Genomic DNA, 12,986 nt, shown 5'->3' on the forward strand with positions numbered 1-12,986 from the left:
AGATGGAGTGGAGATTCTTCTTTCTGGAGTGATTCAGTGATTACAAATACTGGGCTGCCTCTTTTCTGACACGCTGTGATGTGAGACTATTGCTAGATCATCTGTTACTTTTGCAGATGATGCTTGCCAAGAAGAGACAAGGTAAAAAGTATCACTACCTCAGAAAACGTTAAGACTGGAATTTCTGCTGGGGGAGAATTTAGAAGTGCCAGTTAACACAAGGTATGTTTTTTATGTCTTGATTGTGCTTGGGTAGCATGTGAGTGAGCAGGGTGTTCTTGTACTCATGAATACTGGTACTAGGAGAGTAGACAAACCCATCCTGGTTTTTATCATATTTTTTTTGTGGCTTGTCCAGGCTCCCCTTGGTACTTGCTGACAGGAGGCTTCTCTGAGGCATTCTGGATCCCAGTAAAAGCTGTCCCAAGGGGTGTGCCACCCTGCCTGGTTTAGCACTCACAGATTTCCTTTTGTGCTGATCCTGCCATCTCTTTGCATTGAGCTCCAGATACCCATGCCCCAAACTGAGCCAAGTTTTACGTACTTTCTTCCAAGACTAATCACTCCTAAATTAGTGAAATTTGTGCTTATAAAAGTTGTGAGCCATGGTAAGGCCTTGTGTTAGAGCCACCCGTCCTGTCTGTCCATCTGCCTGAGTGTCTGGGCTCATCACCATTTTCCATCTGTGTGCATCACTGCTGGAATGAGGCTTTTTGCAGAGGCATCCCAGGCCTGAGTGTGGCACAGTGGACTTCACCTGGAGCAGGTTTCTGAGGCAGAATGAGCTCTGTGTGGAATCTGCCTTGGCCTGGTGTCAGTAAGTGCCACCTTCCTGCTAAAGCAGCTGGACAGCATTCCCCAGAAAGGCTTTGGCTCTGTAGAGCAGTGACATCAGTGTAGATCATTAACTGGGGATGGTGATCCCAGTGGAGCTCTTAGGCAGCAGATACCTATCCATGCTGAGCATGGCTCAGCCATGAGTTCAGTGGCTCCAGGTGTGTCCCTTGGGCACATGCCCCTGTCCCTGGGCTGGCACACAGCTTAGAGCTGCACATGTCGTGTGAAATGACTGCTCCTTCTGCTGAATTGGTGTCTTCTGCTTTCTCATTTTAACTCTTGTGCGGTCTCTGGGGAGAGGATCTATCCCTCCCCTTGGCTCCCATGGCAAAGCACAGCTTGTGGGTTTTTTTTTCACTGGCCGGGTGAGGCTTCTCACCTTTTGAGATGTTTTCTCTTAGTGGGGTGTGGGGAAACATTCTGGCTTCTATAGCAGCAGGAGTTTCCTCTGGCTTAGTGGGCACAGACCCACAAAGGGTATGTCTCTGCTCAGCATTTCTGGAATGAGAATTTGAGCAACATTTTGAGAATTAGGAGGAAAAACGCCTGAAGTTGGGGTATGTCTTACAGGCTCTGACAATAGCTCCTGCCTCCCTGGAGATGATTATCAGCTTTGTGAATCTGCCCAGCTCAAACTGCTCATGCCATCTGTTTGTTTCTAGGAGAGAGGGTGTCTGCAGGTTCTAGAAAAAATGTGATTGTCTGAGAGACAGGAATCCTTTCATTTGGTAGCTTTACCTTAAAGGATGGCAAAGCCCATCCATGTCTCCATGGATCCATATCTTCAGTCCAGCCTATTGAAACCAGGCTCCATGTGTTTATCTACCCACTGGAAAATCTGTTAATACAACACTGGCTAGATGGAAGTTTTACATTGGTCACGTACAATGAAGAATGTCCTGTGCTGGCATCTTCCCTTCCAAGGGAGGAGTCTGGTGCCAGAGGGCAGGTGGGCAGCATAGAAATTCTGCAAAGGAGAACAAACCTGTGAATAGTCTAATCTCTTGTCATAATTTTTTGTCATAAATATTGCCAGTGCCTCTTCTGGCCTTGGACAAGTGTGTCCTCAGGGGACAAGGTACAAGCAGAATGCAGGAAGGGATGTGATAGGCTGGGCCAATAATTGTGATACTCTGCTGTTTGGCTGCAGGTTTTTGTGAGCTAGCTGCTTTTGTTTTTTTTTTTTTCTTTTTCTTTTTTCTTTTGCATTGATTTGTGGAAGTAAGAGGACAGGAGCTGCAATGGAATTAGAGGTGGCTTCCACAGAGCAGCTTTAGAAATATAAACCTCTTATTTACAGGCCCAGCATGAGATGTGGGCTCTATCCTTAGCACACAGACCCTCGGGGCTGTCAGCCCTGCACTCTGCAGGACACTGTAGGCTGAGTCCTTGCAGCCAGGCAAGGAAATTATTTCTTCTTCTCTCCCAAATGTGGGCATTATTTGTATCAGTGTTAATAATTTGTGTTGTGTTTGCCAAATAACCAAGGTGAGCGACCTTCCTGGCCTTGGGAGTTGCATTCCAAACCCATCACGTGAGTGGGGCCTGGAGACACCAACACCACCAGAGAGGATGGGAAGAGGGGGAATTGTAGGAAAATGCTGCAAGCAGAAGGTGACAGTGCATTTCCAGAGGTTTCTCAATGGCAGAGGGGGTCTGGGTGAGCAGGCAGGCTCTGCTGAGGGCATGCAGTGCTTTGCTGGCTCCTATACCCACAGTGGAGTTTTGGGACCCCCCAGCAAAGAAACCCCACATTTGTACAGCTCCAAAAACACCTATTGGGGTGTTTTCCCCAGGAGAGGTTCACTTTGCTTATAAAAAAATCACTGCCTGAAGAAAAGGCAAGCTGCCTCACCATCTGACACAGTGAAGCAGGAGGATTGGGAATGGAGGAAGAGGAAAGATTGGAGCTTGGGCTGCCATGAAGAACACCTGCCCCTTCCCGAGCTGGGATGTTCTTTGGGCTGGCCTGCAGAGGGCTTGGATGCTGGATATACTCTTTTTTCCAGACTGTGGCTGGGAGGGGGACTAGATGCTTATTCAGCCTGCACGGCCAGAGCCTGTTGGGAATGTCAGGCTGCTGAGATCTGCAAAGTCCCCAGAGGCATTCAGCCTCCCCCGAGACCTAAGGCAGGACAGGACTCTGGGGCCAGATGGATCTCAGCTCTGCACTTTGTGTGGCTGGCTGGAGCAGCAGCAGAAAGGCACGACCCCCCCCGCCCCCCCCCACGAATGTCTCAGCACTTCTGAGATGCTTTCCATCGTGAAAAATGTCAGTGGTATTAAAAAGATTCTATATATCCATAATACTTGAAGGGCTGTCAGTGATTAAAATGGAAGGCAGAGGCCGGGAGAGAGGGGGTGGCATTGAAATGATTGAGAGACATGACTTATTTTGTCATGTCATCTGATGCCTCCCTCTCTCCCCCCAGCCAGGCTCCGGGAGCTGTTCAGAGCAGGGGAAGAACCCGCTCCAAATTAAGATCCTAGGGAAAAGAAAATAAAAAATTAAAGAACCCAAATTGCCAAATCGCGAGCGTGGCCTGGGGTAGCAGAGAAGGAATTGCGTGGTGGGCAGGGTCGACATCCCTCGGAGCTCCTTCCGCGCCCGGGAAGGTGGATTTCTGTCTAAAAATAATGGGGGGGAGGAGGGAAAAAAAAAAAAAAAAAAAAAAAAAGGAATACAGGCGCGCAGGCAGCAGCGAGCAGCGCCTGGCTGGCTGCCAGAGAAGGGGCAGTGACTGAGCATTTACAGCATCCCCGCCTCCCGCATGCGGCGGGGCAGGGGCTCGGCGCCGCATCCCCCGCGGCCGGTACCGCACCGCACCGCACCGCACCGTGCCGGGGGGGCCTGAGCGCCTCTGCCGGTGCCCGGGCGGCCACGAAGGGGTTAAACCGGGACCTGCCGCCGGGACCTGCCCAGCCAGCCCGGCAACTCGGCGGCGCGCAGCAGGAGCGGGCGGCTGCGGCCGCCTCCAGCCCGCGCTCACCGGCGGCACCGCGCAGGTAACCGGGGCTGCGCGGCACCGGCACCGGGCTGCGCTCGGGGGGACGAGGACGAGGACGAGGAGGAGGACGAGGAGGAAGGTTCTGGATGGCGGGGCATCGTGGGCTGCGGAGGATGCCGGGCCCCGGCGGGCAGCTCGGTGCCGTGACGGCTCCCGAGCCGGGCTCTGGGCCCCCGCGGCGGGAGCGGGAGCGGGAGCCGGGCGGGTGCGGGTGCGGGAGCCGGGCGGGTGCGGGAGCCGGCGGCGCGGCGGAGCGCGCTGCTGGGGCCGTTCCCTGCTGCTCCCCCCATGGCGGTCGCTGCTCCTCTCAGCCCTGCACCTGATTAAGAATGGAGCTGTAATCCCCCTCCCGGACCCCCTCCTCGCTCCTGACCCTTCCCCCCCCCCAACCCCCGAAGCCCCCCCATCCCTCCCGCTCCCCCCCGGGCCGTTCTTCCTCGCCCCCCGCAGCCCCCCGCGCTGGCCCAGGGGCGATGGGGACCCAGCCCCGCAGCCATGTCCTTCTCCCACCTGGCCACCTCTTGGTCAAGGTCACTGCAGTAATTCCATATGAGCTGCTGGGTGCTGCCGCCTTATCTCCCACACGGCTTCTGTTTCACTCCCTTTATATTCCAGGCGGGGGGGGATGACATTGTGTTTGATAAACCCGTAGCTCTTAACCCCGCTGGCAGCTCCAGCCCTGATTACGTTCCTCTCATCCCTGCCCCAGCCCATGCTTCCCATCTCTTTCCATTCAGACTTCCCAGGCTGTCTCATGGCGGCCAAAGTCCAGCTGGGGTCAGGTTTCTGGCCAGGATGAGCAATGCCGGGAGCGTGTCACCGGACCTGGGGTTTGTCCAGCTAGGAAACCTGTTGGAGGCAGAAGGAACCATCCTGCCTCCTTCTCGGACTGCCAGTGTGCTTGCTGGTGCTTTCCAGGCTGGTGGCACCTTTGGAGAACGTGACTTTATCTCCACCTGGGTGCTGGTGGAAAGCACAGCGTGGAGCCAGGTCCTGGAGCACTTTGCTGTACTGCTGCCCTTGTCCCAGAGGCATTTCCGTGCCAGGCAGGCAGGCCCGGCCGTCTGCACCATGGGCTGTCCCGGCGGGATCCAAAGGCCGTGCTGACGGCTGCATTGCGAAAGGGAATCTGTGCAGGGAAGCGTCTCGAGAGAAACTTCGTCCGCCCGCGAGCGTGGCGGTGCCAGGCTCCTCTCTGACTCACGGGAGCTGTGGGGTGCCTGGCTGCTGGCCCACGGGAGCAGGAGGAGCTGGACTGGTCGCACGGGTTGTGTGGGAGCGTGGTGGGTGCCTGCATGGCTTGTGGGCACATCAGCGTGGCCCTGGCCCAGCTCCGGTGGGATGGAGTGGTGTGCTGAGCTGGGAGAGGGCTGGATGTGGTGTAGCAGCTGCAGTCCAGGGAGGTACCAGCACCCGAGATGGGTGATGGGGTGGACGCTGATAACTGCTGTCTGTAGACTGCTGTGTGGGGGAGATACTCCTCTGCTCATACGTGTTATCTTGGATGGGGCAGAAGTTGCCAGTGAGTTTTGTCACAGCTGCAGTGAGGGCTCTGGGAGCAGCTCGGCTTCCCAGTCCTGCGGTGCAGCCATACCAAGGGCAAGGCAGCTCCAGGCAGTCTCTGCCTCTCCCTCAGTTTGGCCCTCTGACAAAATGAGGGTGAACATTGTCTTCTCACTGTGCAGGGAGAAGGTGAGGATTTAGGACCAGCATGGAGCAGGGCACAGGGTTGTGAAGGGCTCGTGTGAAGACAGGTCCAGACTGCCCCACGTCACTGCATCTGTGTCAGTGCGGTGCATCCCAAGGACAGGCATTGCCTGTGGGGAGGTACCAGGACAGCTCCAGGCCATGCCAACCCCTGCAGCCAGGCCCAGAGGAGGCTCAGACAGCTTGGGCTTTTAGTGAGAGGGCCATTGCATTATCCATCCTGGTGGCTGACCTGGCGCCAGGCTTAGCACCCTAAATTCACCAGCCTCTCACAGGAGCAAAATTACCAAATTTGCTGGGAAAACCTGCCTGAGCAGCTGCCAGCACTAGCGAGTCGCGATAGGCTCTGACTCACGACGAGGTTTTGGGCTTGCACGATGCAGCCTTGACAGCACTGAGAGACATGGGCTGACAACTGGGACAAGCAGGGCTGTGCGCAGCTGCAGGAAGTGCATCTGGGGGTACAGGGGAACTCCTGGCTGCACAAAGGCTGGGAGGGTCTGAAATCAGCTTTGCCAGGACAGTGTAGCTGAGGCAGACAGCATCTGAGGAGGGAGCTGCCATTTTCAGATGGTTACTTTTCAAAACAGAAGTGCAGGATAGAATCTCCAAATGGTGCTGAATCCAGAGTCAAAACTTGTGGTACCTCTGCAATGCTGGGTATCACTTGACATGAGATTTCTTTTCCCCTTGAATGTCCTGTGTGTCCAAGTTGGTGAGCTGTGGCAGCCTGCCAGGGTGCACCTGATGCCCCTGTGATGGTCACATCCACCTAGAGAAATGTCCCTGGTGCCAGCTGAGGGCTCTGGGGGTGGGTCTTGGTGGTGGGGGTGATGCTGAGATCTTTGTATCGCTGTTCCCTGCTGCAGGCGCCGGTGAGGCTGAGGCCGTGCTCACTCCTCCCTTCTCCACTGTTGCTGCCTGCCACCAGCAGGTCTCCAGCACCACACGGCCATGACGACCTCGGCGCTGCGTCGGCAGGTGAAGAACATTGTGCACAACTACTCAGAGGCAGAGATCAAGGTGCGGGAAGCCACCTCCAATGATCCCTGGGGACCTCCCAGCTCCCTGATGTCAGAGATCGCCGATCTCACCTTCAACACAGTGGCTTTCGCCGAGGTCATGGGCATGATCTGGCGGCGGCTGAACGACAGCGGCAAGAACTGGCGTCACGTCTACAAAGCCCTCACCCTCCTGGACTACCTCATCAAAACCGGCTCCGAGAAGGTGACCCACCAGTGCCGGGAGAACCTCTACACCATCCAGACGTTGAAGGACTTCCAGTACGTGGACCGTGATGGCAAGGACCAGGGCATCAACATCCGGGAGAAGGTGAAGCAGGTGATGGCGCTGCTGAAGGACGAGGAGCGGCTGAAGCAGGAACGGGCGCATGCGCTGCAGACCAAGGAGCGCATGGCCCTGGAGGGCATGGGCAGTGGCAGCCACCAGGTCACCTACGGCCGCCGAGCGTCGCCCTACGGTGAAGATTACAGCCGGGCACGGGGCTCGCCCTCCTCGTTCAACTGTGAGCGTTACTGGTGCCTCACCGGGGCTCGCTCAGGGGAAACGGGTGTTGTGTTTGGTTTATGCCTGCTTGGTGCCTGTCATTCCTCTGCATCTTTTGGGATGGTGGTGAAGCCCATCCTGCACCACAGGGCAGAGGTTAGGTTGGGCCTGTGGTGGATCCCAGCAGCAGTAGCAGCTGGTGGTGCCTCCAGCCTTAAAGTCATGGAGCTCTAATGTGTGGCTACCTCTCCTGGGGAGGCTGGGCATTGAGATGGAGGCCTGGAAACCATTGATGTGCTCCCCAAAATACCTCACTCCTGATACCACTCCTTCCCCTTTTCCTTTTTTATCTCCCAGCATCATCCTCATCCCCACGGTTCACCTCTGACCTGGAGCAAGCACGGCCCCAGACAACAGGAGAGGAGGAGCTGCAGCTGCAGCTGGCACTGGCCATGAGTCGGGAGGAGGCAGAGAAGGTAGAGTGTTCCTGCCTGTCCTGGGGTGTGAGGCATCTCCCTGTACCTTGCCTTATCTGTGAATACAGTCAGTTCCCTGGGAAGAGACAGAATTTTGGGGGCTGCCTGAGGCTGGTGCATGTACCTACAACTGCACCAGGCTGCTCACATTGTGTCTGGCATCCAAAATCGCCAGGGGGCAGACGGAGGCGTGGGCTGCCCCTGCTCCCTGTTCTCATATTATAGAGGACAGCACCAGGCTGGGATCTGTCCAGCCTCCCAGACACCAGGGTGAACTTGGGGCGGGGGTCTTCTGTATTTACCCCAACCCCCACCCCCCAACAGAGTTTTAGGAGGCAAAGCCTTGCCCAGTGGTTTGTGTGGATGCAGGGCCAGCAGCATCCCCGGGACTGGGGGCTCACTGCATGCAGGTGCTCCCTCCCACTCTCTGGTCTTTTCAAACTGGGCTAGAAGGAGCACTGGGAAACAGCCCCAGGAGGAACCAAGCAAGTGAGCTGCTCTGGTCAGTGTGAAGTCACCTCAGACTGTCCCCTCTCCTATCTGCTGGCCCCTTTTCCACCAAGGATGGATTGTTTGCTCATTGGTAACCAGCTGGCACGGCATGCATGAGCCTGTACAGCCAGTACACAAAGTCAGAGGGACTTGGGGACCAAGGAGCTGCATGGCTGGACCAGTGGGCATCCCCTGGAGCTTGCACCCAGCACCATGAGCTCAGTCCTGCCAGGCAGGGGATGTGCTCTGGAGATGGTGCTTGTTGCTGCCAGTCTTTCCTGCCCAATGGAGGCTCTTCTGGAGGCAGAGCAGGGTGTATATTTTTATCCTGGAATTGGAGTATTTATAGCTTCCTCATGCTGCTCCAATGAGCACTGTAGAAACACTCTCTGGAAAGTGTTGCCTGTTTGCTGGAGTCCATCTGGGCTGCACATGCATGCGCACACATGTACTGGTGTCGACGCACGCACTCCCCCAGCAGGGTACTCATTCCCAGCCCCTGTGAGTCCCCACACTGCTGGAAAAATGTCTTGGGGCAGTGATCAGGGCCACCACAGTAGTACACGGACAGCGTCTCCCCAAAGTCTACTCAGGTCTAGGTGTGGGGCTGGCAGGAATCCCAGACTGAGGCCAGTCAGTGTCATAAACCCTCTTCCCCAGCAGGCTGCCAGGCCAAGGGGATACCTTATTCATCCCCTCTCCTTCACTGACTGCATCAGGGTCCCCAGAAACCTCCCAGGGGAGATGCTGACTGCCTAATTTAAGGTCATCCCAGCCTTAATTCAGCAGCAGGTGATGGGGTTGGGGAAGGATCTGGGCAGGGGCTGCAGGGAACCTGAGCATGAGCTGATCAGAGAGCACAGGGACACTGGGCTGGGGTCTGCAGGCAAGGCCAGCTGCATGGGCACAGATGCTGTGCAGGCAGGCAAGGGGCCACAGGAATGGCAGTGGCAAGGAGAGGGACAACCTCCATGCAGTCCTGCGAGCTGAGGGCAAGCTGAAATGTCACGCAATTTCCTCTGTTGCCAGAAGCCACTTCCTCCACTTTCCAGTACAGATGAAGAAAGGCAATTGCAGCTCGCGCTCGCGCTGAGCAAAGAGGAGCACGAGAAGGTACCTGTGTCCTGCAGTCCTGGCGCTCTGCTCTCCTTGCACTTGGTCTTCACTCTGTGGCACTGGAGCCCAAAGCATCACCTTGCTCTGGTGCCCGCTTTGCTTTTGCTGCTCCAGGCTGTCTGCTGAGTGCTCTCCCGGGGGCTCGGCCCTGGAGGAGCTGTCTGCTCAGATGCTGGGACTTTTCGGGTGGCAGCTCCTGTGCTGGGTGTGTCTCCTAGAGAAGGTGCTGGCTGCAGGGTTGCTGAGCTCACAGGCCCCATCCCTTGTCCCCACAGGAAGTGAGGACTTGGCAAGGGGAGAACTCCCTGCAGCAGAGACCAGTGGAGGAGACTGCCCCAGGCAGGGACGAAGAGCAAGAGGAAGATAAGATGAAGAAAAGCCAGGTACAGCACTGGAGGCTGGGTGGCCACACAGGGGTGATCCTCCAGGTCTGCCCCAGGCTCCTCTCACCTCTCTATTCCCCTTTTGTCTGCAGTCCTCTATTCTGGAGCTGGCAGATATATTCGGGCCGGCGCCAGCCCCCTCCAGCCACACGTCTGCTGACCCATGGGATATGCCAGGTGAGGACAACTTGCAGGCTGCCAAAATTTGAGACAGTGGCAGAAAGTTGTCCCTTGCTTCTGTTCCTCCCCAGTCCTCAGAAGCTCAACATTGAGGACTTCTGCCTTCTTCCCCTGCTGTTACACTTCCAGGTGGTACTGCTGGAAGCCATGGTCCGCTGGCCACATCCCCACCACTCACCATTCCTCTGTGCTGTGCATTGTTCTCTTCTCCCACAGTTTCACTTTCTTTCCAGATATGAAACCCAAAGTGGAGCCGGTGGCCTCTGCCTGGACCGGTGCAGCAGATCCCTGGGTGCCAGTCCCAGACCCTGGTGGGGAGCCCCTCTGCCAGGCGAGCGCCTCATCCCAGCAAACCTCTGCTGGGCCCTGGGACTTTCCCCCCAGCACCGCTGCAGCCTCTGACCCCTGGGGGAAGGCACCCATGTCTTCTGGCTTCCCTCCTGCAGACCCCTGGGGAACAGCAGCCCCCCCAACCTCCCAGGGCTCCAGTTCTACACCAGCTCCTGACCCTTGGGCTGCTGTGTCTGAGCAGCCTCCAGCCCCTGGTAAGAGGCTCAGTGGACCTTTTGGCTCTGTTGAGGATTGAGGACAGCCTTGACCATCACTATCCTCCTGCAAGTGGGCATCTCTGGGTTCTCCCCACTTCCTCCTTCAGCCAGCTCCCCAAACACCTCCTTCCCACCTTCCTAACACTCAGCAGAACCTCTGCTCACCCCTCAGCATCCTGAAACTTCAATGAACTTTTAGGCTTTATCTTTGTACAGAATAGACTGCTTTAATTACCATGGCAGTTAATAGATCCATCCCATGGGAGCAAATGGCAGCCCCACACCCCTCCAGCAGTGGGTTGATGCTGTGTCCCATTAGTAATACCTATTTGCTCAACCCAGATGACCCCTGTACACCCTGCCAGGACCAGACAGGACCGTTGCTGGTCACAGGTGCCAGGTTGCAGATGGGGAAACAGTTGTAGGAGCAGCCTGTGTTTTACAGCTCTCAGTGTCACTCTCAGTTCCTCCTTGGTGTTTCCATCAGCCCTATGAAGGTCCTGCATGTGTTGCCCCCAGTTTTGGTCCTTGGTGAGGGTTGCAGAACCTGGTGTGGGGGCCAGTGCTGGTTGCTAAAGCATTCCTGCAGACCTCTTCCCTCCACCTCTCCCTGCTGGGGCTGGGAAAGGGGACGTGCTTGGTGTGGGGTAATGGCTGTGAGTAGTAGGGGTGTCTTGCTCTGCAATGATCTCATAATCTAGCTCATCTAAGCCTTCCCCAGTGCACATTCCTAACCCCCAACCCCACGTCCCGCACTGCACCCCCTCTTCTCTGTCTTCTTGCAGGCAGCCACCCCTGCCTCTCTCCTGCCCTTCCATCTCCTGCCTCCCACCTCCCTGCTTGCTCCCCTCCTTGAGTGTCCCCTCTTCCCCCCAGCTCCAGGGGGGAACGCTTTTGACCCATTTGCAAAGCCGCCCGAGCCGCCGGAGCAGGAGCCCTCCCAGCCGCCCTCCTCGGCCAAGTCCAGCAGCCCTGTGGGTAAGAGCTGGGAGTGGGCAGGTGGGGACGGTGACTGTCCCTGCCTGTGGCAGGGAGGCAGTTCTAGGGCTGGCCAGGGTGTGTAGCTGCTTGCTGGCGTGGCCAGAGCTTGTTCCCACGGGCGCGTGTGCGGCCCCACGGCTGAGGGAGAGCAGCCCGAGTCTCTGTGTGTACCCATGTCCCCAACTCTGCTGGCTCTCATGGTGGCTTGGGGGATGCTCGGGCAGGCCATGCCGCAGGCTCATCCCCGCTGCGTCACGCTGTGACCGGGGCTGAAACGTGTTGTCAGCCACCCTGTGCGGTGACAAGGGAGGATGCTGTCAACCTCGGTTTCTCCCAGCTGGCTCATATGTCTCATCTCCCCTCCCTCCATCCCAGAACCTGACCCCTTTGGAGACCTATTCCCCAGCACCAGGCAGGATGGGGGAAAGAGCTTTGACCTTGCCAACCTGGCTGATTCCCTGCCTGAATCTGGCAAGGAGCGGAAGGACTGTAAAACCCCCGAGGCCTTCCTTGGCCCTGCCGCCTCCTCCCTGGTCAACCTGGACTCCTTGGTCGCACCCACTCCGGCCTCCAAGACCCGCAACCCCTTTCTCTCGGGTAGGTGCTGCAGGGCTGCTGGCCAGGGGCTTCCCTGGGCTGGGCAGGTGGTGGGCAGGGGAGAAAGAAGAGGAGAAGGACTGGGGGTGGCTTGGCTGCCCTGACACGTCCCATCTGCTGTTCCTTTCCAGGTCTGAGCACGCCGTCCCCCACCAACCCCTTCAGCCTCTCCGAGCAGCCCAAGCCGACGCTGAACCAGATGCGGACCAGCTCTCCAGTGCCCGGCCTGCCCGCCGGCCACCCCGCCAACTCCATGACCTACAGCGCATCCCTGCCGCTGCCCCTCAGCAGCGTCCCCGCCGCCACCGCTGCCCTCCCCGCCTCCGCCAGTGCCTTTCCGCAGGCTGGCACCTTCCCCGAACTCCCCGGCACCTTGCCGCAGCCTTTACTGCCGCTGAGCGGTCCCCCGGCCCCGCCGTCCGCGCCCGGGGGGCTCAACCCCTTCCTCTGAACCCTCTGGACATGTGGACTTTCACCCCCTCCCCAGCTGTTACGATTCCCCCCCGATCTTTCCTCCCACCGAGACTTGGGGGTTTGCTAAGCTGCACGGGCGGGTGTCCCCACGCAGCCCCGTGCCCAGTGTGGGGGGCAGCCGGCATGAGCCCCCGCGCTTAACGGGCAACAGGGGACCCTTCCCCTGCGAGGGCTGGTGCGGGGGGCCGCGGTGGGGCTGGCTGGGGAGCGGCCGGCAGGAGCCCCGGTGCTCGAGGGACAGGAGGGATCCCCCCACCCCCGTTCCCCCGCGAGGGGCCGTGGCGGAGCCTCGCAAAGGGCTGCGGAGCGGGGGCTCCGCTCAGCGGGCCGGACGGTGCACGGGCTTCGGCTGCTGGATGGACCCGCGGCAGAACCGCGGCGATCCGGGGCAGCGCGGGGACGGGGCTGGAAGCCGCGGGTCCTCCCACCCCGCGGGGCTCCCCCTCGCCTCCGTCCCGCCGCCACTGCCCCCTCTCCCCGCCCGTGCTGGGCACCGCTCCAGGGGCGGGGACGGCGGTGCTGGGGCGCCCTTGCGACAATAAACTGCGTCGAGCGACCCGGTGTACGCCTGTGAGTGCCCCGTGGAACAATGAACGGCGCTGAGCCATGGCGGCAGCCGGGCTGGACCGGGGCGGGACCGAGACCGGGAGGGGCGGGGTCTAACCGGGAAGGGGGCGGGGC

At 58.3% G+C, this 12,986-nt stretch overlaps 1 protein-coding gene across 2 annotated transcripts; it reads left to right on the forward strand.

Annotated features, from left to right (window-relative positions):
• The first annotated feature begins 3,221 nt into the window (after positions 1-3,221).
• EPN3 (epsin 3) lies at positions 3,222-12,852 on the forward strand. Of its 2 annotated transcripts, XM_062506093.1 has the most exons (10): positions 3,222-3,843; positions 6,422-7,077; positions 7,416-7,534; positions 9,056-9,139; positions 9,418-9,525; positions 9,618-9,702; positions 9,939-10,250; positions 11,130-11,231; positions 11,610-11,831; positions 11,963-12,852. In XM_062506093.1, the coding sequence occupies exons 2-10, from the start codon at positions 6,507-6,509 to the stop codon at positions 12,280-12,282; spliced, it is 1,923 nt and encodes a 640-aa protein (XP_062362077.1). In that variant the 5' UTR covers positions 3,222-3,843; positions 6,422-6,506; the 3' UTR covers positions 12,283-12,852. The 2 variants fall into 2 exon arrangements, with proteins under 2 accessions (XP_062362077.1, XP_062362078.1); XM_062506094.1 differs by lacking the exon at positions 11,130-11,231.
• Positions 12,853-12,986: the final 134 nt, after the last annotated feature.

This window comes from Cinclus cinclus, chromosome 20 (assembly GCF_963662255.1).
Source record: "Cinclus cinclus chromosome 20, bCinCin1.1, whole genome shotgun sequence".
Lineage (NCBI taxonomy): Eukaryota > Metazoa > Chordata > Aves > Passeriformes > Cinclidae > Cinclus > Cinclus cinclus.